Source organism: Eurypyga helias, unplaced genomic scaffold, assembly GCF_000690775.1.
Source record: "Eurypyga helias isolate BGI_N326 unplaced genomic scaffold, ASM69077v1 scaffold15951, whole genome shotgun sequence".
NCBI classification, from domain to species: domain Eukaryota; kingdom Metazoa; phylum Chordata; class Aves; order Eurypygiformes; family Eurypygidae; genus Eurypyga; species Eurypyga helias.
This window is the reverse complement of record NW_010230312.1, coordinates 115,230-140,966: the sequence shown is the minus strand read 5'-3', so window position 1 is coordinate 140,966 and position 25,737 is coordinate 115,230. Positions and strand designations below refer to the sequence as shown.

At 41.2% G+C, this 25,737-nt stretch overlaps 1 protein-coding gene across 1 annotated transcript in view; it reads left to right on the top strand.

Annotated features, from left to right (window-relative positions):
* Positions 1-16,478: 16,478 nt before the first annotated feature.
* The window catches only part of ZCCHC24 (zinc finger, CCHC domain containing 24), a gene marked incomplete at its 5' end in the record, with an annotated part of 93,991 nt that continues 84,732 nt past the window's right edge, over positions 16,479-25,737 (top strand). The window contains one exon of the mRNA XM_010160698.1: positions 16,479-16,679. Coding sequence (XP_010159000.1) covers positions 16,479-16,679 — 201 coding nt within the window. The remainder of the gene's footprint in view (positions 16,680-25,737) is intronic.

The window sequence follows — 25,737 nt, the reverse complement described above, 5'->3', positions numbered from 1 at the left end:
TGTTGACAGTCTGGTGAATGGTTACACCGAGCGCCCTGGCGCGGGACGGTGCCCGGAGTGCGGAGAGGGAACGCCGCAAAAAGTGCTACAGCCGTAACAACTGCAAAAATTCCACCCCCACTCCCTCCCCTTATATTTTTTTTAAGTAATACTTTACAAAGCTTGAGATAAGTGACGTTATATATAGCTTAAGAGAGCCTAGAGACCGGCATTATTGGAAAGGAAGAGACGCCAACAGGGACGTGACAAAAACAGTGAAACAAGTTTTGTGCCTGTTTCATAACACGAGAACCAAAGGGACTAAATGAAACCAGAGGGAAGGAAGCTAAAAAACTGGGGTATGCAAAGACAATTCGCTGTGGAACTCCCTGTCACAGGAAGTTGTTGAGGTCAAGCACTTCTGCATCGGAGGGACTTCACATGCGTGGAGACACTGCAGGGTGGCACCTGGCACGCCACAGCTCCCACCTCGCCAGCACAGATCCCACAGGCGGGCTTACCTCACCACGGAGCTCTCGCTGCAGGCGCTCAGCAGCGGCTCCATTTGATGAGGGTGCGATGGGCTCTGCGTCCGACCCGCTCTAGTGGTTCCCACTGAGTGACATTTCAGTGTCTCTCAGGGCCGTTTGCATTAAGGCATAAGTTTTAAAAAGTATTCTCAGTCCAAATACACGTTTCGGTTCCATAAGCCAAGATACGGGGCTATTGTTCAAAACTGAATCCAGTTCCCTCAGAGTTATGGTGTTACTAGCTGTTACCAGTTAAGAACCAGAGTTACAGATACCCATTCTTTTTTCCCTATTTAGAAATTTTTTCTTCCTTAAGAATTTCACAAAGCACATCCAGACTCAAAGCAGACACCATTTTTGAAAGTACATAACTCAAAATCCATTGTCTGATGTATCCAGCCTTATCGAGCACAATATAACACACCCAGTGTAAGGCCACGCAGGTTTATCACGCACACTGATTTTTGTGAAGAGAGTAATGGGCAGTGTAACTTAAACATCCAGCAACCTACCTGTTGATTACGAAGTGTAGTTGTTGCCCTTTTCTGCGTGGCATCGGAGCTTGGTGGTGCCCAGGTAGTGACTCCAGGAGTTTGGCCTATGTGGACGTTCTCCAGAATGGCACTGTTCGTGTCTGTGTTTGTTCAAGTTGGGATTCATTCTGCTCACAGAAGGTCCTTTTCCTTCTCTGGAGAACAAGAACGACGTAAATGGAGGCTGCATTCAGGAAGCCTTTGAAACAGTCTCTGAAAAACAGTTTTCTTTTCCTTGAAGTTCCCCCATGTTAATTTTCTGCTTTTACTATACTGTTCACAAGTAGGGGCTAACCCTTTAGTCACTCTCTCTCTCGCTTTCCCCTTGGCTCACATTTCTTTCCAGCTTTTTTCCCCCAAACTGTTTTCTCCTTCCTTTTGAAAAATCCTTTCCCCAGTATGCCGGGCCTTCCCCGGGCCCCTGCTTCAGCCCCAGCTCCAAGGGGTCAGTCCCTTCGCCGCCTCCCCCTCGCCGCGCTGCTTTCAGATCCCAGCAGTCACCTACGCTGCGTTTCTGCACGAATCCCTCTCATCCGTGAGCCGTATAGATGCAACTTCATTCTGCTCCTTTTAAGTTCATTACAGTTTCCTGAGGCACACGCATGACAACAACTGAGAGTGCCAGCTCTGTGGAAAGCCTAGAGCATTCGCCGTTCAGGAAATAAGGAGCCGTTTCATTCTATACGGATATTTTAATATTTCTAAAAGATCAAGCATGTTATTTTGTTCAGTTTATTTTCCAAGCTGTGACAACAATAGTACTGACTGTGTGACTGAGAGACGCTGCTGTATTTCCCTTCCTAACCTGAACTGTGTGTTGGCACAGGGCAGCCGGACAGGGAGAAAGGGCCGCAGCCGTCTCGCACAGCCTGGGAGTGCGTTTGCCCTGCTGGACATGCCCTGCTGAAAGCAGGGAACCCTTTAGTTCCCCAGGCTAACGCTGCCTGCTTATACAGCAGCTTTCATTCAAGGGTTTGGAAGGTGTTGGAGATACTGTTGCTCAAAAAAAAACTCTGTCAATATGTTAGATGTTCCGTTCTTTCCAGAAACTGGAAACGAGACTGCTTTTTTGGCAGGAGTCACCCAAGAGTTTCCTACAATGTCATGCTCTTAATTCTTGAGATTTTAACATCTGTTTATTTGCAGATGCCACTGGGTATACACTACGTATTTCAACTGCGTAGGATTATTTTGGGGAGCATTAGCACCGTATGCAGCTTTTGCATCAAGTGGGCTCATGCTATCTTTGGAACAACACATAGCTTTCCACAGTTAAACTGTTGACTGTTTTCTACACAGTGCTTGCTTTGGTTGGCTTTTTTTTCCCCTCCCAGTTTTGTCCTGGGTTGGCTTAGCCTGGAGTCGAGCTGTGACAATGATTGACACATAGCTGTACACAATATTTGGAAAGTGACCTAATGAGGGGCCAAAATAGCAGCAGATTGAGAAACGACAGGATCATAGGGTGTAAAATAGCCATGCGTTCTGTATGTTGCCTTGCAATTCAAAATTTGTGGAGGAGAACGCTTGAAACAAGAGACAGCACTTGCGAAAAGTCGCTATTATACAGGGTTTGCAAGTCTGCATGGCAGTGCCTGTGTATGTGACTTGCATGCTGACCAAAGGAACGGGACAGAAAAAAATAAATGTGCCAGCACCCAGAGTAGTCTTGCACTTCACCAAGATTTTTGTCCTCCAGACTTTTTCCACTACAATGGACGCCTTCTAAATAAATGTGATGAACACAGCTGTTTGGTATATAAAAGCCCATTGTACCAGGAAAAAAACCCCAGCAATAATAAAGGTTTAAACAGTAAAGCGACAATGAGTGTTTTGTTCCATATGCAAGACTCATTTTGCAAAACAGACCTGCTTTAAATAAAACTTTACTGCAGTGTTTATTGTCCTAGATATGAAACGAAGGCATGTTAGAACATTAAGATGCGTTAAATTGGCTATTGAACTGAGCTCCACCCTCATTATAACCGCATCCATCACAGCCAAGTATTTGAGGTTTTGTTGTGGGGCTGGTTACATGCGATTTAATGCGTGTGAGACACAGCCAGGTAATGCGTGTGAGACACACACAGGCTTTGTGTCACCAAGTGGTGTAATTGAGACACCTAGAATAAGGGTCTAAGAGATTCATATGGTATTTTTCTGTATTGACAGTAGGCATCCTACCAGATCAATGCTGACTTTGGCTGAGAAGAGAGAGCAACCAGTAACTAGAAATTACCACGCTGTAATAATCAAACTTGTTTGTCAAACCTCAAGTGCTAATTCTAGTGCAAGCCAATATTTACACATGAGAATAAGCCCTCGTCCTAATGAATTATTTGCCCATGTGCGATGCTCTGCGTGTCCTTCAAGAGGGGAATTCCTTCTAGAAACCTTTACGGCAGCCACTTTCCAGATTTAAAACAGATCTTCCTTAAGCACAAGTAACTACATACACTAGATCAGAAAATAATCACTGGTTTCAAAAGGTAGTTCATGTTTCTGACTCGGAGACTTCCTGATCCAATCCTTACAGGCAAGAGGGGAACTAACTGGGGATGAGAGAACCTGAGCTAGTTCAGTCTGCTACAGTAAGGTGCAGATCACTCAGAAAGGAAAATCTGTGGAATAAAAAAAAAAAAAGAGGGCATACTGTTGCAAATAAAACTTAACCCTCCATAGACCAGAAGCAGATCTGCAGCACTGGGGTAGATCGAGCTTATCAGGCAGTTTCCCAAAGAAATAATAGGATAGTGACGTTCATATATTAACCACAACAAAATCTCATGAAACGCTGGCAAGGATAGAAAAATGTATGGAAAGAAGTTGCCACTTCTATAGAAAATATATTTTCTATCAGACAAACATGTTTTCCATCTGTCCTTCATGGAATTAGAAGAACACACACTAGCCTGATACTTGGTGAAGAAAGATCTGTTCTTTACCCTAGACAAATTAGGCTAAAGATCAGGCAGTTGACCCACTGAATTGTCACATCTCTGAGAACAGCCATGAATAAAAGATTTAAAACGAGAACAAAGCACCTTGTAAGAGGCTGCTCACAACTAGCACAGTCCTGAGGCAAACATATCAGCTGTGCGGAATAGCCAAAATTGCCATATGCTCCAAAACATATCCAATTCCCATAATTTTGTGGAATGTTATTAGTTATTCTAACACAGAGCATATTTCTGATCCACAGAGCTCTTAATGTGCTCAGGACTGCAGCCATGACCTCTTGCTTCTCACTTGCAGACTAAACAACCACAGCATTATCTCCTTTTATTTAAGTGTAGTTATCGACAGTCGGAGTAGCTTGGCGTGCAGGTTGCCCATGGTACTTGAAGGCATATTTTAATAATAGTGATTATTATTTGATGGATTTCCTCATCTTAATTTTTCTCACTATTCTTCATGTAAGCACTAACATGTCAGCACCCTTATCCTTCTACAAATTTCACTGTGAAGGCAACAGCTTCATTTCTGTGTTGGAGGAACCTGCACTCTGCCTCATAATGACTGTACGTTACAGGTATTTTGTGGCTGCGTAAAATGCCAGTCAGCTCCTTTCGAACTGTTCTTCAACAATGTAAATGTCAGTTCTCACACTGGTCCTTGTAAGAGATTCCAAGGACCTGAATCCCTGTTAGTGAGGAAACAATATGCATTTGGGGATCTTGATAGCATCAGCCTCCTCCATCCTCACACACAACCAGCTCTAGACCCTTTTTGATGATACAGCGTCAGCACACAAGAAGAGCGCTTTTCACAGCCCAGTCTCTATTCTGGACTCAAAGTCTCTCAGGTCCTATTACAGGCATTTGAGCTAACAACTACTCTTATTTCCAATTCTGCCTGGATGTGTGCTATAAAATGCAAAAAATCAGGTTTTTAAGTTGGAAGCATTCTTCTTTTTTTTTGCTTCTTGTTCTTATTTCTGCAGCTATGGCCTCCTGCTTTACTACTTCTGTCTTTGGCAAACACCCTCTTTTGCCAGGGAGGAAGACAAACCAAACCACTATCCATGAATGTACTGTAGAAGCAGAGGCTGAAAATAAGATCTATATTTTCTGTAAGAAGTGGCAAACTCAAGTTACCACACGATTTACTCTCTTTCATTTGTATCCCCTAGATAGGGCTTTAGGCTTCGCTGCTCTCCAGGGTTAGAGTTTTTCATTGCACTGTACTGCCTATGGTAGATGCCTCACTCTTCACACGGAGGCTGAATTACCTAACAGCAGTTTGACTGCAGGAAGGAATATACAAGAGCCAAATGTGCTTCTCTTCAGCAAGTACTCTAAATACTCTTACCTTGCTGTTACTCAGGCTTCCTTACCCAAGTAAGGACAGCAGAAAGCTCCCCAAAGTGAACATGTGTTGCAGTTACTCCAACAGCCTCTTTCGTTGCCTCCCCACACCTGAAGCAAATGCTGCTGTAGCTCTGCAGCCCACCTGCACTACCTCTAGCTTTAACTCGTTCAAACATGATTTACACCTGGGCTTTAGATCATGGCAACAAAAAGTATTACCCACCATAGTCTTCTGCAGCTATTTAATATCACATCAAAGGCTGAACCATCTTTGGAAAGCTGGCAAGAGCTAAAGTATTAATTGCTGAACCTAAATCAAGGCTTCCAGAAGAGGGATATGGGTTTTCTGCTTCACCGTTGATTTCTTTTTGCTAGCTTGTTTATTTGTACCTATCAATAGAAGATACAGCAGTTACATGTATTCTTCCTGATTAGTGAACAATTATTGCCATCTGTTTTAAATCACCTGGGATTTTGTATTTATGCAAGTCCTCATTGAGAGGAGCATTGGCCTTCACTTTCTGTCTTACAAATACATCCACGCCTTGATAAACTTATTAGGAAATACATAGAAGAAACCCTCAACCCATAACAGGAGGCAAAAGCAAATAGAATTCATGTTGCAGTTCTATTTTATACACACTGCTTTCAGTAACAGCTATTTTGCTCATTTACAGTGTCTTCCATCCCGAGGCACCCAAACAAAAGGGGTGATGTAACTGCGTGTTGGGTAATGATTTTTCATCCTTTCCTCTTTTGCTCTGCAGACACAGACTCAGTTATTCAGAATAGAAAAGGAAGATCCTACTCCAATGAACTGCACAAATGATCAGACAATCAAGTCTGACTTGTGCCAATACATTTATGGAATGAATAGATAAGCAAGAGGTGTGCAAAACTGTTTTTAGCCAAAAGCCAACACCCCTCCACTCCCTTCCTTTTCACTGTTGTTTGTTTGGAAGATTTTGTGGAGTTGTATGAAACAGCAAACAACTTTTAGCAGTGGTCCCGTTACTTTGATAATAAAAAATTAGAAGAAAAGATCACAGTATTGACAGTCCCTAAGTGAGGATTAATGTAAAGACAAATTTTCCAGGTTGGAGTTTGAGCCATAAAAGGACCCTGACACCTGATGAAAGCGATACTTAAATCTAAGACCAGACAATCTTTTTCATGCTGCTTTAAGAAGTGTGAAAAACAGTGACAATGCAGTTTCAAAAAGGTCCAGGCAAAGATACTACAAAGCTAAGTAATGATAGCGTGGATTTGCATAGAAACAAAAGCAAATGCATTCTGGTAGCAAAACTAGATGTATACATATAAATGCTGCCTAAAAAGTGATACTGGATATCACCTTAAAGCTTCTGAACTGTTTTGTGAAATAGTTAGTATTAGTACCTCTCCTTAGTGTCTTTTCCTCAGGAAAATTGCCAGCAGCCTGATGCCCATTTTGCCACTCTTCCTGAATTGCCCTTTCTTTTAGAAAGCCACAATGAAGTAGGAATAATGTCAGTCTTTACTTCCTGGCCATTTACTTCAGTTTCTGTCTGGGTTCCAGAGAAGTTACCGTGGATCAATAAGTTTTACACAGCTATTTGCATCTTACAGTAATGCTGACATAATTCAGACAGCCCATACTTCGTAAGCGTCACAACTCAAAGTTTTTTCCTGCAGGTTGGCTTTTATTCTCAGAAGCATTACAATCTGTGATCTACTAAAACTAGAACCTAAAATTATAGACATTCACTTGAGGAAAGCAGAATAAATGCAGGGTTCCAAGGCCTGGGCTCTGTCCGTGCCCTTACTGTCTAGGCAGGCCAGTGTGGCTGTTGGGAGTTCTGGTGGTTTTTAAGTTGTAACGTATCACAGAGCCTAGACCACTACTTTGTCGTGTGTTTTGGTGTAAGCAAAACTAATGAGTTCAATAGTTTGACTAAGAAGAATTTTAAGGAGCCTCTTGCAGGCCCTTTTTTGTCTGCTGCGTTGTCTTCCAAAACCTGTATCTTAGGAAATGCATTTTGTGTTTCTACAGATTTAGTTTGAGGATGAACAAATTCCCTCATGGTCTGGGGCTCTTGCTCTCAGGTCCAAAGCAGAAATACGTTCCTGCTGTCTAAAATGACCACCCACACCTACTCCCTGCACAAGGCAGGATTTGGTGTCTCTTGAACGAACACAAGTGCAATACCCTAGAAGGATCATAGGAATCTGGAAATCTATATTTACATCTCCTCCAACTAACGGCCAACCAGGCAAACATTTTAAAGGGATCATCTTGCTCCCATAGGTATCTTTAACCAACCTAGGGGTTCCAGGTTTCTGAACTTGGTTGAGATTGTAGCAGGGGAGTTGGAGCCTTTTTCTTTTCACTAAGCCTGCTAGGCAACTATTGATGTGTATTCCTTAGGGCTGTGGATACCCGTGGCTAAACACAAAGCAAAGGAACTATTGCACAGTCACTGCATCCTGAAAATAGGGGATTAGTAAGAGCTCTTAAGAGGGTTTGAGCATCAGTGGTCCTTGAAATACAGACGTGTTATTTTAACCAGCTTTCTCCAACATACATCTGAAGTGAATAGATTCATTCCTCTAACAGACTCAACCTGGGGAGGGGGACAGATCTTAAAGTCTACTTGGAAACCAGATTACTCAATTGTTATTTCATAATTTATCTGAAGCAGATTGTGCAGTTTTGGGTTTACTTGCTCGGTCACACTTCAAGCTGTGCTGTATCACAACTGATTAAGAGGGTGAGTTTAGATGTAGATAAAACTATCTAAAAGCTGGAGTCACGGAATGAAATTCCAGCCTGTCATTTAGTACATGGGAATAATTTATTTTCCTCACTATATTCAATTTAATACATAGTCTTCCCATGAGTGTAGGAACTGAGGCCCCAAGCACATTGCGAGGGGCCCGTTCTGGGCAGATGATGTATTGTTTCTACCTCTGACAGTGACCCTAGCTTTGCCTCTTTTAAACTTTGGCAGCCATCGCAGAACTTTCTGTGCCAAGAAGGCATTACTGAATGTAAATGATATAAACAACACTGTCTCAGACTTAAAGCTCTATTTAACCCGAAATGGACATTTCTTAGCAAAACCTTTCATCACACAAGAGCTGCACAGGAGGTAAATGCTTTCCTGAGTGTGTCTTGAACAGGCACATATCTATTTCCGGGTGTTATTTTTCATATGTTTGGAGTGTCAAAAGACCCACCAAATGAGAGGAAACCCGACTCTTGTTTTCCAAACTGCAGGTCAGATTGAGACAAGATTTCCTGCAGGAAACAGAGATGTTAACAGAAAGTGCATGGGTTAAAACATGTCCATCCGTTTCTCCCCTCGCTTTATGCTATACAACCTTTGTAACCTCCTCCTCGTCCGAGAACCCTGTCCCGACAAAATAGGCTTGTTTTTTGACGACACGAGGAGGCAGTGGGGTTGAGATATCTGGCAGAGGCTCTCCCCGCAGCCCTCTCTCAGAAAGGTCAGGGAGGTTGGCGGTCTGCAGTCGAGGGACAGGCTGGGGAATGAAAGCTCCTGTGGGGATGTGTTAAAGTAGTTTGCAACGTGAATGGTCTCCCTTGTCCCTAATATAGTGCTCATGTGTTAGAGCTTCTCTTTAACATAAGTGGGCAGTTGTTTAGCGTTCAGGAGATGAAAAGTATCCCTGCAGAGCTTGGTGCAAGATTTAAAAAGTTCCTCCAAGACTGCTCATCAGTGACTAGAGGAAATCTGCCCTCTTCTTTCCCATCATTTCATGTCTGCCATTAAAAGCTTTTTGTGAGGGCCCTGTATATTGTGTAAAACAGGTATCCCCCACCGATGTCCACAGTAAACCTATCCCTGAGCCTGCAATAAGGATGATCACGCTGCTAGCAGAGAGCCAAGAGGTCTACCTGAGCTCCAGCACTCCTGATGGCAGTGACTGCACAACTTCTTAACCATCCGCGTTTTGTTACTTCTGTGCCACTGTATAGTAGAAGGGGAGCAGCATTTTTTAAGAATTTGAAAGCTATGGATCAAGGCATTAAAAATCAGCAGATTTAAAGCAAGGTGAGACAGTGGCATGCATTGCTTTTCAACCTTGCTGCGACTTGAAGGTACGCCAGTCATAGACAGAGGAGCGGGCTGCACCCACGTGCTGTTCTGCAAAATCTCAGCAACCAGGAGCAGGGACAGCCTGAGAAGCCGCAGCCAGCTGAGCGCTCAGGTCTGCCGTAACTAGATTGGACAGACCTATCCCCTGGATTACAGATGCATTGCCTTACCATTGACTCACTTCACAGCTACTGACGATTCATGCTGTGTTCATAGTTGACCCGTAAGACGCTGTTTCTGAAAAAGGAAAGTCCTAGTGCCACCTCTCTGAAAATATTTAAAACTAGGCTTTGGTGTTAGCAGTTTAATCTAAGCATGTATTTATCTAAAACCTCCTACAGAATTAAGGTATACTTGGCTCATCCAACTAGACTGGAAGGTATTAATTAAGGTTTACTTGGCTAATCTACATTTATCTGTGTTTCTAGGTGAGGAGCTTAAGTCACATTTTACCAAAAAGTCAGCCCAAAGACCAGATTTTTTTTAAGAAAACTTAGACATTGATTTCAGAAGGAAACAGAAGCCCAAGTCTGTCTGTCTTCCTTCAGGAAAATGTTTTCTTCACTGAGTGATGAGCTTTCCTTGCAGTCTTCAATGATAAAATGTTACTGAGTAAACTCTTAAACTCTTTTCTGTAAAAGTATCGATAATTTTTCAGAGGAGCTAAAGCAGACATAAGCCACATAGGAGCAGTTTTTGAGGTTTTCCAGGTTAGCCTTGGTAATTAAACTTCTCTACTTCTTTTGGCTCAAAGTCATACAACTAAATTTATGACAGTATTTTCATTTAATCCCTCTATTTTCAGAAAGCTTTGGGATTGGCCATAAATATTGTTTCTTCACTGCACTTTTTCTTTGGGGACAAAACCAGGGAACTGTTTTGATCACTTACAAAGAGTTGAAGCACAGAAAGGTCACAGATTTGAAGTGCTCTTTGACGTGATCACCTTAAGGTGCAACTGTTGTGCTTTCACACATGTTGCATGGCCCCACAGGTAAATCCCATGTCAGAAACAAGCCTTAGGGCATGAGTAGAGAAGGCAGATACAGGCCTGCAGATTACGTTTTGTATATTACCACATACAAGCACACAAATTACTCTTTGGATAGCTTCAGATTTCCCCCTCCTCCAGCATGAAAATAGCAACTGAGTGAGTGCAATGACTTGTCTGTCCTACGGTTGACACAGGATGGGGATCAGTTCTTCATGAAAATCCAAGCTGATCAACAACCTCGGCGCCTTTTGACACTTCAGTGCAGGGCTAATAATTAGCATGGCTAGTCTGGTTACCATCATACCCACTTCACAGACTGGAGAATGTTTATAATTTACAGTATATAAAGACCTTCCTTTGCCACACTACTGATAGGGCAACGCAACTCCTTTTTCTAAAAAACTTCAAACAGCCGTGGCGCCTGCTGACTTAATCTTAAAAATAAAGCAGTCTTAACTTCCAGAGTTGTTTGCTTTATTAGTTGGCAACGTACTAAAGCAAAAATAAGTAATTCTTTGCTGATCACTTTTCAGTTACAGACTATCCCATGTAGTGGAAGCAAAAAGGACTGGACTACATTATAGGAATATTGAAATGCTACAGGACCTCACTTCAGTATAGGCAATAAAACATAGAGGGAAACACCAACAGAAATCTTAACAACTAGCTTGAACAGTTTCTTTAGCAAGCCCCTTAAACATGTTCATAAACAGCTTTAAGTAGGAAAGAAAGTTTTTGTATTGAACTGTTTTTTTAAATTGTTCATCTACTACACTTCAGGTGGAATAGTCACCACTATGATGCCACATCCAAAGGAAATTACCCTGCTAAGGTGCAGTAGTCATCTCTGCTAACTTCTAGTTAAGTCCTTTAACTAGCAGGAACAAAGGAGGACATCCACGATGAGGGATACTATGCACAGAATCAAACAGTTCTGGAGCATTATGTGGCTCCTCCTATTTAATTATTGCACTTAAACTGCAGATGACTTCAAAGAGGACAAGAAATTGCATTTTCTTCATGCTCATTCAGGCAGTTTAAATATTTCTTTCTGTCTGTTTGAATGGGTGATATATTGTGTGTGTAATGTAGTTTCTTTTTTTGGATAGGTGTGGGGGAAGAAGGTCTTCAAAGGGGCAGGTGAAGTTGGTTTTAAAGTGTAATTCTAAAATAAAAATAAAACCAAACAACCCCAACATCACCAAACTAGCCAGGCATAGCCCATCAACCACTTCAACCAGCACAGGTCATTCCAGCTTCAGGTAATTGGTGGATTTGTACCCTTTTATCACTGCCAGAAAGGTCCAGCAGCCACAGACAGAACTTAGGGCAGAATAAATTTCCCAGCTATGCCTCTACATTTCCAGTCCTTAAAACCAAAAAGCTTTGCTTCTTAGCCCCTATAAGTCCTAATAAATAAATGCCATTCCCACATAAACAGGTTGCTATCACTTATTAATATCAACTGTTCTAGAAGATTGGTAATCCCATAAACTCCATGCAGAATTGAGTGTTGTCACAGTTGAGATGCTGTCATGCAATCCGTGCCTTCTGCTCCCCCTTAAAAAAAGGGCCTTTTGCAACTAAAGCAATAGCTCTAACTGAGAAATTTGGAAAGGAAGACTTACCACCTATGTGCTCAAATGCTTTATTTCATATTCCTAACAGTACAGTTGTCTTTACTTTCAACGTGACACCATCATTAAAAAAGAAGCTGAAGAGATAAATTCTGTTTCAGTATTTCCTTATGCACCTCTTGGCACATTAATGCCAAGAGCTCTCTCAGAAAGGCAGGGACCAGCCAAAGGAATCAAGAGCATTTGCCAGATCATTCACATAACTAGGAATTTCTTAAAGGGGAGTTAGATGCTGGAATTCTTGAGTCACTCACATATGTTACCCAACTGGAAGTCAGAGTAACACAGCTGTAGAAGACAATAGCTGCCTCTTTCACAAAGGACCACGATGTAGGCTTACAGATTACATGCCCTTTAACTGAAAACGTTCAGCAAAGAAACAACAAAGGAAGCCTTGCTTCCCAACACCACCACAGTTTAAAGATCTGCTGAGCAGCGAGGTTACCTTTGGAAAGTGCACCAAGCTTTCAATTTGGTTTTTGTTCAATTAAGTCAACAAATTTCATAGGAAGAAACGAAAACAAAAACAACAAACAAACTTACATTATCAGCTCTAACTTCCCACCAAGCCAGTTTCCAAGTTTTACCAGCAGCTCTCCCATCCTCCCAGTACAGCAAGATAAGGAAATCCTGAATTCATTGCAGCTGGCCTGATGAGCTTTGTAATTAGGACATGCAGTGTGGTCTTTCAGCTGCTTGAGAGCACTAACCCTTTCACTGCCAAATCTTTTCTATCCTGTCATAGCTCAAAATGAGACTCCAAGTGAGAGTTTTGGTTTCAAAGTGTTGTCTCCTTTTGAGAGAAATAGGGTGGCTTTGTTAGTGGGACACTGTGAACACAACGTAGTCACTGCTTTTGGTGGAATTCATCCTAAGAACAGTCTCCCTGCCCCCTCCCAGATGTACACCAATACGCTTGAGACCAGAATGAGTCAGAATGCATTTCCCTCTTCCTCTCTATTTTCCTTTCTACTGCCGTCTGTATGAGACCATCAGCATTCCCTCTGTCAGTCCGATCATCCCCTGGACATCCCTTCTGAGTGTGAAGGTAATTCAAAGCTTTTGTTCAAACCCCTTCTTAAAATCCCCTTTGTAGCAATGCAAACAGTTAGTAAGGGCTGAATCGCCTATTTGCCCACCTAAGTGCCCCAGACAAAAAAATACTGTTTTATGTATCTCAGAAATACTCATTCACCCCTTGTATTCTACAAAGACAAAATGGACTAAATCACCGTTTGCTTCCATCACGTTCATTACATGTTCCTGAGCTTTTGCTGTTTGTTTCCAGGGGCAGGGATGAACTTTCCCACCACCACCCTTATTATGTAACTTGGCTTTTTGGAGTGGCTTTTTTCCTCATCTTCTGAGGAACTGCAGATTTCCACAGCTAGCGACAGGATGTAGCAGTCTGCGCTGGTGCTCTTTATAGCATCTTTCAAGTGCCAGATTGATGTGTTTTTCACATTGACTCAGAGGTAAACTGATTTAAGACCGTTTTCCAGGTCAGATTGGCAGGAAATGAAGTGGGTTTGCCTGGCTCTATACCAGGAGGGATGGGCTGCATTTTAGGATCATCTAGGAATTTTCCTTAATGAATTCATTGCTCTTTGAAGCACCAGTGGCGTTGTCAACATCCATATTCTCCTCTACTATCATCTTCTGGGGTGTTATATTTGTGTCTTTTCCTTTTTTAACACCAGGCCTCAAGATGATTATAGGCAAGTGTTTCATGGTGGCATGTGTAGACTGGATGTTTTGGCGTGTCCAGCTTTGGCACATATCACACAAATACCCTGCTAGCTGAACCAGGTGGCTGCTTTCAGTGCCGTATGTCATGCTTCAGCCACAGAGCTGTTGGCGGCTGCTAGGGTTATGATTTAGTGTCGGTATAGCCTGTAGCGTGATGGGATCCTGGCCTTTGACAAGGCTTCTGGCTGCCATGGTTCAAACAAACAAAGGTTTGTATGGAAGGCTTGCTGACAGAGTGGGTAAAACTGTGGTCGTTGCAACCCTTGTGTTTCTGCACTGACCTGACATGTGCCAAGAAACGTTCAGGGGAGTTAATTACATAATATATACCCCCTTACAACAGGGGTAATAGCTTAATGTAAAGGATACCTCAAAAAGAAGATAGTTATGCCGTGAGCCGTATGTCCAGGTCAAAGCCCACGGAAAGCAGCAGCTAGGTGTGTTTTGTTTTGTCGCTGGGTTGGCCCCGGGGGCAGTCACATCAGTGTCATGATGGGCAGGAGTTATATATCCTACATTCCATGGGGCTGTTCCAGATTTCAGCAATGGGTAAAGAATTTGGGATTTCACACATTCTGTGTGCCTATACACCCACCCTTCTATAAAAAATAGGTAATAGGGAATTTGCAAAGTTGCTGATGGGCAGAATGCATGTGCAGTACTTTAAGAATCACTTGGCAAGAGGGGCTCTTAAAAAGAAAGGTTTTGTATTATTCCAAGTGTATGTAAGAGAAAGTGGCTCCCAGGGAAACAAGAACTTCTTGAAGACCCTTAATTAATACTATTTTGGCATCCATAGCACTTCCCCTTCCTTTTAACAATTTGATGCCAAGAATTTCTCATTCCAGTAAGTGTCCAGAAATCCTAGAAAATAAATTCCATGGCTGTTGGAGTTATCTTTGGTTGCTTGATGGCTAAAGCAGCTTAAACCTTTTCGTTTGGCTTTGAAATGCTATTCCTTTTAAAATGTATGTGTTTAACCCCTGAAACAAAGTGACTGATTCTCCTCTCAGCAGCAAGAACATCTTGCACCAGCACAGAAGTGTGCTGTGCTGGGGGTAGAATGATGGCTCTTTCAGTGCCCGGACATGTGTGAAGTCCCCCATGAGATCAGACTCCACTCTGCAGCCCTTTCAATTGCTCCTGCTGCCACGCACCAGCTTCAGCTTTTTAAGAGGGGTCAGTGGAGCTCAGCGTGTTGTGTTTGACTACAGCGAGGGTGGGTGAAGAGGATTATCTGTAAGGTGGTCGCCTGCCACTTGGGCTGATTTGTTATTTACAGTACCCGCCATCTGCAGTGGGATGGGATTCAGTGGTAGCTGGGATTCATCCAGGTTAACTCTGCCTAGAGCTTCCATGTGATTGTTTCGGTATGTGACCATTACCCAGAAAACGCACTCACTGTGCAGACATTCTGAATGAGATCTCTGAGATAAACGTACTTCTATTTCAGGTTTGTTTCACAAACTCTCTAAATCAATTTCAATGCATGTCTTTAATACGTATGTAACATACATAAACATATGAAAACACAAGTGACATATAGAAATGCTCCATTGAAATATTTGCGTTTAATAGCACTGAAAAACAAGGTCTCCACAGAGGCACAGATTGGACCTCTTCTTTCCTCACTTTCCCATAAACCAGCAGTAATTCTCTGATGCCAGGAGAATGCCTTGAGCATCTCATGTTTGTGAGGTGTACCACACCTAACAGAGGAGCACCCTGTGAAATGTGTCCCATCCGTTCGGGGTGGAGAGGACTCTCAATAGTTGATCCTGTTTCTATGGTGATTCATTACCATGCGGGTTGTCTTTTTTTCTTTTTTTATTATTTACCTTTTTTAACGCCTACTACACAGTTTCTTTTGAGCCTTAACACATTAAAGTGAATGAATCCTTGTTATCTCCATTAGGGAGATTAGCTATTTAGGTGATTATGAGTTTCCTGCTGTTCTAAAACTACTGAATGGCAAATCAGGAGCTCTGGGTTGCGATTTGCAGATTGAGAGAGTGAAGATCCTATTGAGGTGAAGTACAAAAACTAGGTATTCACTGTTTATCAGGAAGTGTTTAAATCACAGCAGGCTTCACCTTAGAAAACGCAAGACAGATGTAGATCTGAATGTTTCTTGTTATTATTTGAACACGGGACTGTGTTGACTGTCTCATTAGCCAGATTGGAAATTAAAAATTACTTTACATTTTTCTTGGTGTTCTTTTCCTTTCCCTGATTTCAGTGTTGTTTGTGGAAATAGTTTCGGACACAAAATCATTCCCTTTTGTGGGTTGTTCTTTCAGCTTTTTGCCTGCGTATTCTAACCGTACCATGAATGTGGTTATCATCAAACGCAAGAAAGCAGTCATTGCTTAGCGGAAAGGTTGGACTAAGTGAACCATGGCAAGCTCAGTAGTTTGCTTAGCAGTGGGGTGATCGGCTCCATTGCAGTGCCTTTGTGAAACCTCTTTATTAATGGCCTGTATATTGCTGTCCTTAAATATGCAGCCATGTTCGTAATAATAATAATGATGAAAAAAATCACATTTTTCCTGCTATTTTTATTCTTCCCCATCTCAGATCAGTCTCAGAACAATTGTTAATACAGTACTGTGTTTTACATGCCTTTTTTCTTTTCTTTTGCAGGCTCTGAGCAGCAGTCTGTACAAGAGTGCATCGCCCTATGGCTCTCTTAATAACATTGTGGATGGGTTAAGCTCCCTCACTGAGCATTTCTCTGACCTATCCCTTTCTTCAGAAGCCAGAAAACCCAGCAAGAGGCCACCTCCTAACTATCTGTGCCACCTCTGTTTTAACAAGGGACACTACATCAAAGACTGCCCACAGGTAAGGAATACACAATATTCTGGAAAAATCTTCATGAAAATTTTCACCATTCCTTGATTTAGTAACAGAGTTTGGCCAAAATAATACTTTAGAGTGAGTAGCACTGAAGAAATATCTTGTCATATTGCCAAGATAGCTGTGTGTTCTTTAAATCTGTGCTTTATCACAATACAGATGGAAAAAGTACGCTATTTCGTTTGCCTAATAAGCATTACAAAAGATATTAATCTAAGCACATGAATAAGTAGATTATGGAAACTTTAAAAATGGCTACTATGTAATTTTCTATCTCGGAGATTGTGTAAAATACGTTTTCAAGCAGCACACTGTGTAGTCAGTTTGGCAGTGGCACTTAATAAAAATATAACCGATTACATATGCTAAAGGAGAAGAAATTGTTACACTGGATGAGAACTTTAACCAGTGTTGCAGTAACACAAGTCTATCTGGTGCAAAATGTCTTTCGTCTCATCGAAGAGGTTTGCTATACCTGGCAAGATATGATGGTCTTGGACTCCTAAAACTTTGTTGTAGTGGCAACGCTGGCCATATTTATTTCCTTAGAAAAGGGGTATAAACCAGTGTGCACTAAAACCTCTCACCAATCTGCAGTTCTTTTTTCTGAGGCTCCAAGCCGTAGTGTGCGAGGTTTCTCCACCCTCTCAAGTTTCAGCTGGATGCAGTCGTGTTGCTGGCTAAAACTTCACAACTCCAACAATATTCTGTGTAGATTCCCAAGGAAGTTAAAAGTGCTGCCAATACTCTAGAAATACAGATGTGGACATTACTGGCATCCACTTCATTATGGCTTTAACCTCCTACCCTCTTAATGTGTGACCTTCAGCAGAATTAATCTGCATAGAATTAACTCCAGTTAATTTGCAGTTGAGGATGTCAGATATATATATATCAGCCAACACACAGCCGGAAAAGCATCTGCCAGCTGAGCAAGGTCAGCATGAAATCAAGTCTAATGTCAGATGAGCTTTAACAGAGTGTGTTCCTCCCGCTGTTTTGTGTATACTAAACTGTTTTCTTCATGGACTTTAGCTGCCTATCTTTCATTAATTCCTACGAAAGCTGTGGAGTTGAAGTATGTTTGCAGTTTTGGGTATGGCACTTGAAAATATTTTTACTTCATATTATTTCAATATACATTGAGTAAAGCAGTTTTCCTCAGAAAAAAATATGAAGTTTTTGTTGCTAGGAGATCCAAACCACTCTGGTTTGTATTCTTTTGTGTTTAATGTAATTAGTTTAGTATGTTAGAGTAAAATGTGGGGATAGGACCACATAGTGTACGTTGCAAGGGGATTAGAAGTACAGCTAGTAAATACGTGGCAGCGGGAAACAGTTGCTGAACTGGGAGATGGCTGTAGCGTGTTCCGTAAGAAACCACATGAATGCAACAGGTCCCTTAACGATCCATACGTGCAAGCGGCAGCTCGCACAAACTGTCCCAAGTGAACATGTCAGGGTTGGAGCAGAAATGTATTATTTATTTCATAGGTATTTGTACGGTTTGAGGCACTAGAGATTAAAGAACAGTTCATGAAAATTGAAGACATACCCACAGAAATCCAGGAGATGCAAACAAATTAAGGTTCCTGTAGGAAGATTCATTTTCTTGAATTGCACATCCTATGTAATTTTTTTATGGTTTCACTAGTAATGTCTTCAGTTTCTCAGTGAACTAGGAAAAAGACTTCCTCCAGAGCGTCCTCTGTGGCTGGCCTATGAGCGAGTGAGTAATGAGTGCAGGGACACAGGACCGGGAGGCATCTGCTTGCTCACTGCATGTGGTCTTCTACAGTTACAGGCAGCCATATCGTACAGTCCCTTTCGTAAACTGATCAGGTTTTAGTTGGGAAGCATTTCAGTATTTTGTTCTCACTACTGCTGATGGGGGAAGCTGCTCCAGAACCTCAGTTCTCTCATAATCAGAAATGTTTCAATTTCCAGGATAAGTGTAACTCATGGCCACATTATAGTCATTTGTTCTCCTGCCAACATTGTCCTCCACTGAAATAGCTCTTCTCCCTCCCTGGTGTTTATCTCGGGATGTATTAATAGACTGCAATCATATCCTCTCTCAGCATTCATTCGGTAGGACTAGCCAAGCCAGGTTTTCTCAGTCTCCTCACCAAAAGTAGAGAGACTCTCCATTGCCCTGTCCCTCTCATGGCTCTCCTTTGCTTTTCCTCTCCGTGCACACACCTGACTACGTGTACGTGAGGCATCCCAGAACAGACCTCATCAGTGCCTTTGGCTGCGTGTGCATCTATCTGTTTCTATAGATCAAAGCAGATGTTACTTACGGAACAGATGATATGAAATTAGTTCTGCTTTGTCAGAGATTTCTAACGCAAGCGTTTCGCGGTCTAGTCAGCATGTAGGTGCTTTCTTGAGAAAGAGCAGGCTTAAGTGTTCACAGAAATTTAAGCACTTCCCTTATTTTATCTGAATTTGAGGGCAGATCTACAGGGGATGACCTTGTGTGCACAAGTTGGTTCAGAACGTTGAAAATGTGTACAAGAAGGCAGTACCAGTGGCAGGATCGGGCCTTTGTAGAAAGACCCCATTTGTTACCACTGCTTTTGAAAATAACTGGTTTCTGGACTGGAACATTACATCCACTACTTAATAGCTTACATTTTGATGCTTAGTTTTTCTAGTGCTGTCAACAATGAAAGCTGTTTTGCAAATCCTATCAAAAAAAGGCCGTAGCTATGCATTTTTAAAGTACTTAAATTTGGACAGAGAAAAGAGATAAATTAATCTGATTTGGACAAAATGTGTATCAGTAAATCATACGGTATTTTTATTTTCTTTTTCTGTAACTGCCTAATAAGAAACAGATTTTGAAACAGGGTGTTTTATGGAGTTTGTTCTGCATAACAAAGAAATTGTGTAACAACTCTGAGACTTTATATCCTCCCTTAATTCTGCTCGTTATAAACACTGTAAAGATGTGTGTTCTTTTTCTGTTGCTATAAAAGTTGATGTTACACCATACTGATGAAATATATGTATCAGTTCAGATTTATAGCTTAAGTGATGATCATATTCTAGGAGGTTAAATAATTATAAATAAAAAAGCCAGCTTCATTATTTGAGTACCTCAGGTATCTGCAGTTTGTTCAATGTTTTGTCCAAAATTTTCTGTTTGGAAAGTGAAATGGGATTCAGCAATCTCCTATTACTTTAGCACACAGCTTGTGTCATCTGTAGTGATAGAAAGTGAGTTTTCTGTTTTAGAAACTACCAGAAATGAGAGTGATGTTATGACTGCAATTCATCAGTTCCAAATTGCCTACATTTGCAAAATCAGTTTGTTTCAATTATTATGTCTGTAAAAACCACAGCACTTCTTATTTTTAGCGTCATCTTTATAGCACATGTACATTTTCTCTGAACTAATTCTTGAGTTTCAGTTGCTTAGACGCTAACGATTCATACTTGTGTGATGTTTTCACATACAAAACTCTCATTGACTTAAATGGACTGAAAAATGTCTAGAGGATAAAGGTTAAAAGCAGTGCTCTGAAACTTAGTATAGTGGCGCTCTTAAATGATCATTGACACTGCCATCAAATATACAAAATATTTCTGTTTCAATAGCAAGGAAGATAAGGAATTAGATTACTTTTTCTCTCTTGTTTACTAGTTAGTTGCATGATAAAATAAATATATAAGTATATAGATTTGTCAAAACTGTGTTTACTAATTTGTGAACTCAAAGGTACTGTGGCAGCGTAAATCTTACATAGGCATGATAACCATGGATTTTCTTTCCCTTGCCTGGACAAAAAATGATGAGCTCTGGGCCAGTAATAGTTAAGATACATGATTCTTTATGGCATTTATTTATCTAGCTGATATAGAAACTCATACACAACCTTTTTTTAAGAAATTACATTGTCACCCATTATCTCAGTAGTCTGTATTTTTAAATCCTACAAAATATAAACAGTGCCTTTGTACTATGCACGGCTTATACAAAATGAATCTTGCCCCTTTAAAGTATAGAGGTGAGTTGATATTACCACCCTTCTGTGATGTCATCGCATTAAACTCAAACCTATCCTACAGGTTGAATATGCAGAAAGTACAGGTCAGTGGGGGATGGTGTTAGATACAGTATATATGGGCATCTGAGAACAAAACACCTGTGTCTAAGAAGTTGCTGAGTGATTGAACCACTGTCATGGTTCAAAATCTTCTCTGGGAAGGAATTATGTGGACACAGATCCTAGACCTCATTTATTGCATATGTCATTCCTCTTGTTAATTTGGGCAGTAATGGATTAACAGCAAAGGCAGCAATACTGAGCTCTAGCGAAGCATCTCTGTATTCAGAGTTTCCAAACTGCCCTACCTCCTGTTTCTGCCAAGCACCAGTTCTGGCTACTAGTGTCTCTGTCCTAACTTTATTCAAGTGCTGTCAGATCCTTTTGTGAAAATATGTCACTCAAAAAATACGTCTCCAGCCACATTTTTCTGAACGCTGAACAAGGAGACTGCTCTCATCCCTGTGCCAGTGTCAAGCTCTCTGAAAAAAATCTTCCTGTGACTTCCTACACAGGCAAGGAACTCCCACGTCACGGAAACTTGGTGGAAAAAACCCCCACCAACAGGCAAATATCACCGTTCAGCAGTCACATCCCTTGTGCACTACAACTGTTTAGTCCAGTCCCTGGGAGATACAGAACTGTTACACAGCGTGTTTCCCAATTTTACACTATACTCGTAGAGGAACATGCATGTGCGTGCTCACAGTAGTACAGACACACTACCACAGACACAGACGTAATGGGAAACAATATTAGCCTCATTTTGCACTGCCTTTTTAAATCTGTGAATGAAATGTATGGCATGATCCATATTAAAGAGGCCAGCAGTGGGAGTCTTTCCACTGCCAACAGTGATCTTCGAAGCAGATCCTGTAAAACTGAAGTACCTTGAGAACACATTTTCAAGTCAATGGCAGTCGTACGTAATAACTGTGGCTGCATGAGTTTGAATAGATTTGCTTTTGTGGTTTCATGCAGGATGTGGAAGAAATCAGTGTCAAGCTGAGTTTAGTCCTTTCTTCTTAGTCCATGGCTTGGTCTGCCAGATCATGCTGCCCCGGAGCTTTCCCTCCCTGTGGTCAGATACAGTGGATCTTTGGCAGTAGAGTTGGCTCAGCAGGCAGCTGTTTGGCTGCAGGACTGCAGTGACTCTCATGCCTGAGGCATTAATCTGATTTGTCCTGTGCCTTATGGTTGTGCAAGGATGACAAATGTCTGTGAAATGCGAGGAGTCCACAGCTGTGCTTTCTCCAGGTACCAGAGCCCGGCTAAGATGGCCACGATGAACAAGCTGCCATCTCGACCGAGACAGACAGACTTTACCTTTCTGGGTTTTGACTTAGCATTCTTAGTTTTGTAAAAAAACAAACCAAATGCAAACCTCTAGAAATTTATTTTTCTTTTTAAGTGGAAGACGGTGTTTCAGAGTGCTCTGGAATGAAAGGAGATCATAGACTTTGAAAAATTTTAAAATCACTCTGAAAATAATGATTTTTGACAGGTGCTACATTTTATAATAGTCTTTTGGATATCGGGTGAGGACTTCCAAATAAACCATCTTCCATCTTTTCTCCATTGAACTGAGGGAAATACCAGTACTCGTGTTCAGTTATAGGATATGGGGTCAGGCTCTCCAGTCCCTCAGGAATCTGAAACAATGAATAGCTCAATTTTGCTGACTCCATTAGATTTTGATTGGAATATACTTGCTGGTGTTTGATATGGTGCCGAACGGGTGTCTCTTGTTTATGCTTCTATTCTGTTGGCTTAGAAATTAGAGGCCTGACTCTGCAGTCTCTGATACAAATGAAGTGGTATTTGAATCACTAAAATTAGTATTCCTCTTACAGAGGTAAAGATGAAAATATGGGACGTGTAGTAGAAAAAAATGACAACTACATTCATCTCTGGTGCAGCAGCACTGATTTTAATAAGACCAGGAGTGACACAGAACGTGTATGCCGGTACTACTAGGAGGAAGAAGCTGTTAGCCTCTACTATATGTAATTGTATTCAAACTGCATGTGGCACTGCAGAAAACAATCTACATATGTCCAGCCCCTCAGTTATTTATCTTTGAAATACATTTTGACTCATTAACCCATTTTCTATAGTGCATATTTCTTCACCTAAATATATCTCTCTAAGAAACTGTAATCCCTAGGTGTTCATTCTGTATATACCTATGCATACACCAAACTTCCACCTGATGACCTACTGGAACAATTTGCCACTTTCAAAAGTCTTGTTGATACACAACATACTACTTTCATTTATTCATATTCTTCTACTCATAACCTGCATAAAGTTATTTTAGATGATTTGGACTTGGCTGAGAGTTTTTTAGATTACTTTTTTACCACATGCAGCCACTTTGACAACTCCATGATATCAAATATACTACAAAATTTATTGCAGGGCTGGGTTTTTTTTTTTCCCCTCTCACATGCTTGAACTTAGACCTGCCTAGTTTTCAGAGTTTCTGCGTTTAGATGGATATATTTGCTCAGATAATTTTTACTTTTATTATTATGAAGACTTGCAGAAATGTTGTACACAAGTATGGGGAGCTGTAATTTTGTCACATCCATTTTACTTCTGGAAATGTAAGCTGGTTAAGAGTATGAAACATCAGAAAATACTCCTTTCTCTGTGTTTTGGAAATTCTGAGTAAGCTGTGCATGCCATGACCTTGAACCATTCATCAGGGAGGCAAGTAACTAGGACAGCTGTATGTGAGTAGAGGGGATCCAAACAGCCCTGCTTTGACAGCATGCTCCCAAAGTACTAGTTTTAAAACTGTGGCTGTAGTATGTGCCATGTATGTCCAGTTGTTTGGTAAACTGGGTGCTTGGAAAGAGAATACTGAACCCTAACAAACCAGAAATAAGAGCAGTTACATAGTGAAAAAGAAAACAGAAATATCTAGTGACCTGTGTCTGTGCCTCTTTCCTGTCTAGCACACTACTCAATCCTGCATTCCCAAAAGTCTGGAAAAGCAGCCAAAACCAAACTCCTCCTTCAGCACCATCACTAAGCTGTTATTACTGCGGTTCTGTCTTTATTACTGACACGAGTTAAGACTTTTTTTGCGGTGGGAAACGCAGCATAAACAGATGCGACGTAAACAGAAGGTGAATCCTGTAAGAGGGCATGCTTGCTTGGTCTTTGCAGCGACCTTAGGGTGGAATCTCGGGTCCTGGGCGATGGTTACCTATGGACTGTGTGACAGGTGTTGGAGGATCACCTGCCACAGAATTTGAGGTTTCACTGAAGTTTTCCAACCTTGTTTGGTTTACCTTTGAATCTGATTTGTATATTTATTATCTAGATAAATTGAAGTCAGGTACCCACTGACCACAATGGGCATATTGGGAAAAGAATGCTGTTTAAATGTGAACCCTTACGGATACCTGGCGTTTCAACTGAATAAGGTTTTGACATTGGTAAACCCTCACCTGGGACAGGGTTGAGCACGGTAATTCAGTGGAGACTGCCGAGAGGAGAAATTAATTTGGGATCTCTGAAACATGACTTCTGTTGAAAGACTGAAGAACCGGTGTTGTTCGCTCCCACAAAAAGGCATATTAATAAATTGTAAATATGTAGAAAAACTTGCACGAAAGGCACAGTTTGTTTTCCAGGTCCACAGCTAATGAGTCCAGGGTACTGGACTGCAACTAGACTGCTCTAACTGTGTGGCATTGAATTAGAGTGCCTGGGAAGGCTCTGGATCACTGGAAGACTTTCACACCAGTATAGGTAAACACACATCAGGATTTTCACAGGTGATCCTGTCTAGGGACAACTGAGAGAACATCCCAAAGCATTTCCCAGCCTTGTTTCTGCTGTAGTCTATCTCCATGCTAATAATACAACCCATTATCTTAAATGTGCATAATTTATATTTAAAAACAGACCATGTACAACAGACCAAATCCAAATCCCGTGCAAATCACTGGGAGACTTTTATAAACTCCTTGGAAGTAGACCGAACACTGGTCTAAATCTCAACTCTGTTTACCAACAATTTGGTATTTGCTTAGTTTGCAGTAAAACTCCTGAAAAACCATAATTAAGTGCTTAGTTTGGAAATGAATACTGCAAGCATTCCTCTTGAGAGGATAAGTAAGGTCTGGTTTCCAGCCCCCCACAAGCTGATTTATAGATAAGAGAGAGAGAGAACAACCAGGTCAAAACCACGCTAGTTTATCAGTCCCTCATTCGCACTGATAAGAAAGGAGTAATGGAAGGTTAAGTCAATCATGTTTTCTCACTTCGTAAGAGCATTTTGGTTCAGTGTGAAATACAGATTGTGGAATTTTCGTACATGTTTGGAAGCATTCAAGATCTGGCCGGACAAAGCCCTAGGAAACCTGACCTGAACTCAGTGTTGGTCCTGCTTTGAGCAGGAGGTTGGACTTGGTGATCTCCTGAGGCACCTTCCAAAATTAATGATACAGTGATTCTATTCTATGATAATTAACAGAATTTTCATGCTCTGCAATGAGATCACTGATTTTTCTTCAAGATCTCTGTATCTCCCAACTCTAATGTCTAACACAATCCTTCCTCGCTGTGTTTTTAAATAAAATACTCTTGCAAAGTACAGTACTGCTAAAACACAAAAATTGAAGCAAACAAGCATTTATTACAACAAATTCAGAAAACAAAAGACCCTAAACCTCAGAAATGACACCTGCTAAAATGTCCATGCACAAACACTTCCTATAAAAATGTAGCTTCATTTAATCTATATTGAGAAAGTCAGTCAAAAAACTTTTCTTGTTTTCAAAAGGAATTTTCTCTAGGAAAATGCCTACTTCAGCAAAGTGAAAAAGCAAAAGGTTGAAGCAGACATCTGAAGTGGAAGAAACATTCTTCTGCAATGTTTCGTAAGTTTCATTTACACAAATTAACATTTATATTTTTTATATATCGTTTCCCAGTTTCTCAAAAGCAAAAAGGCATTTTCTGATAATCCC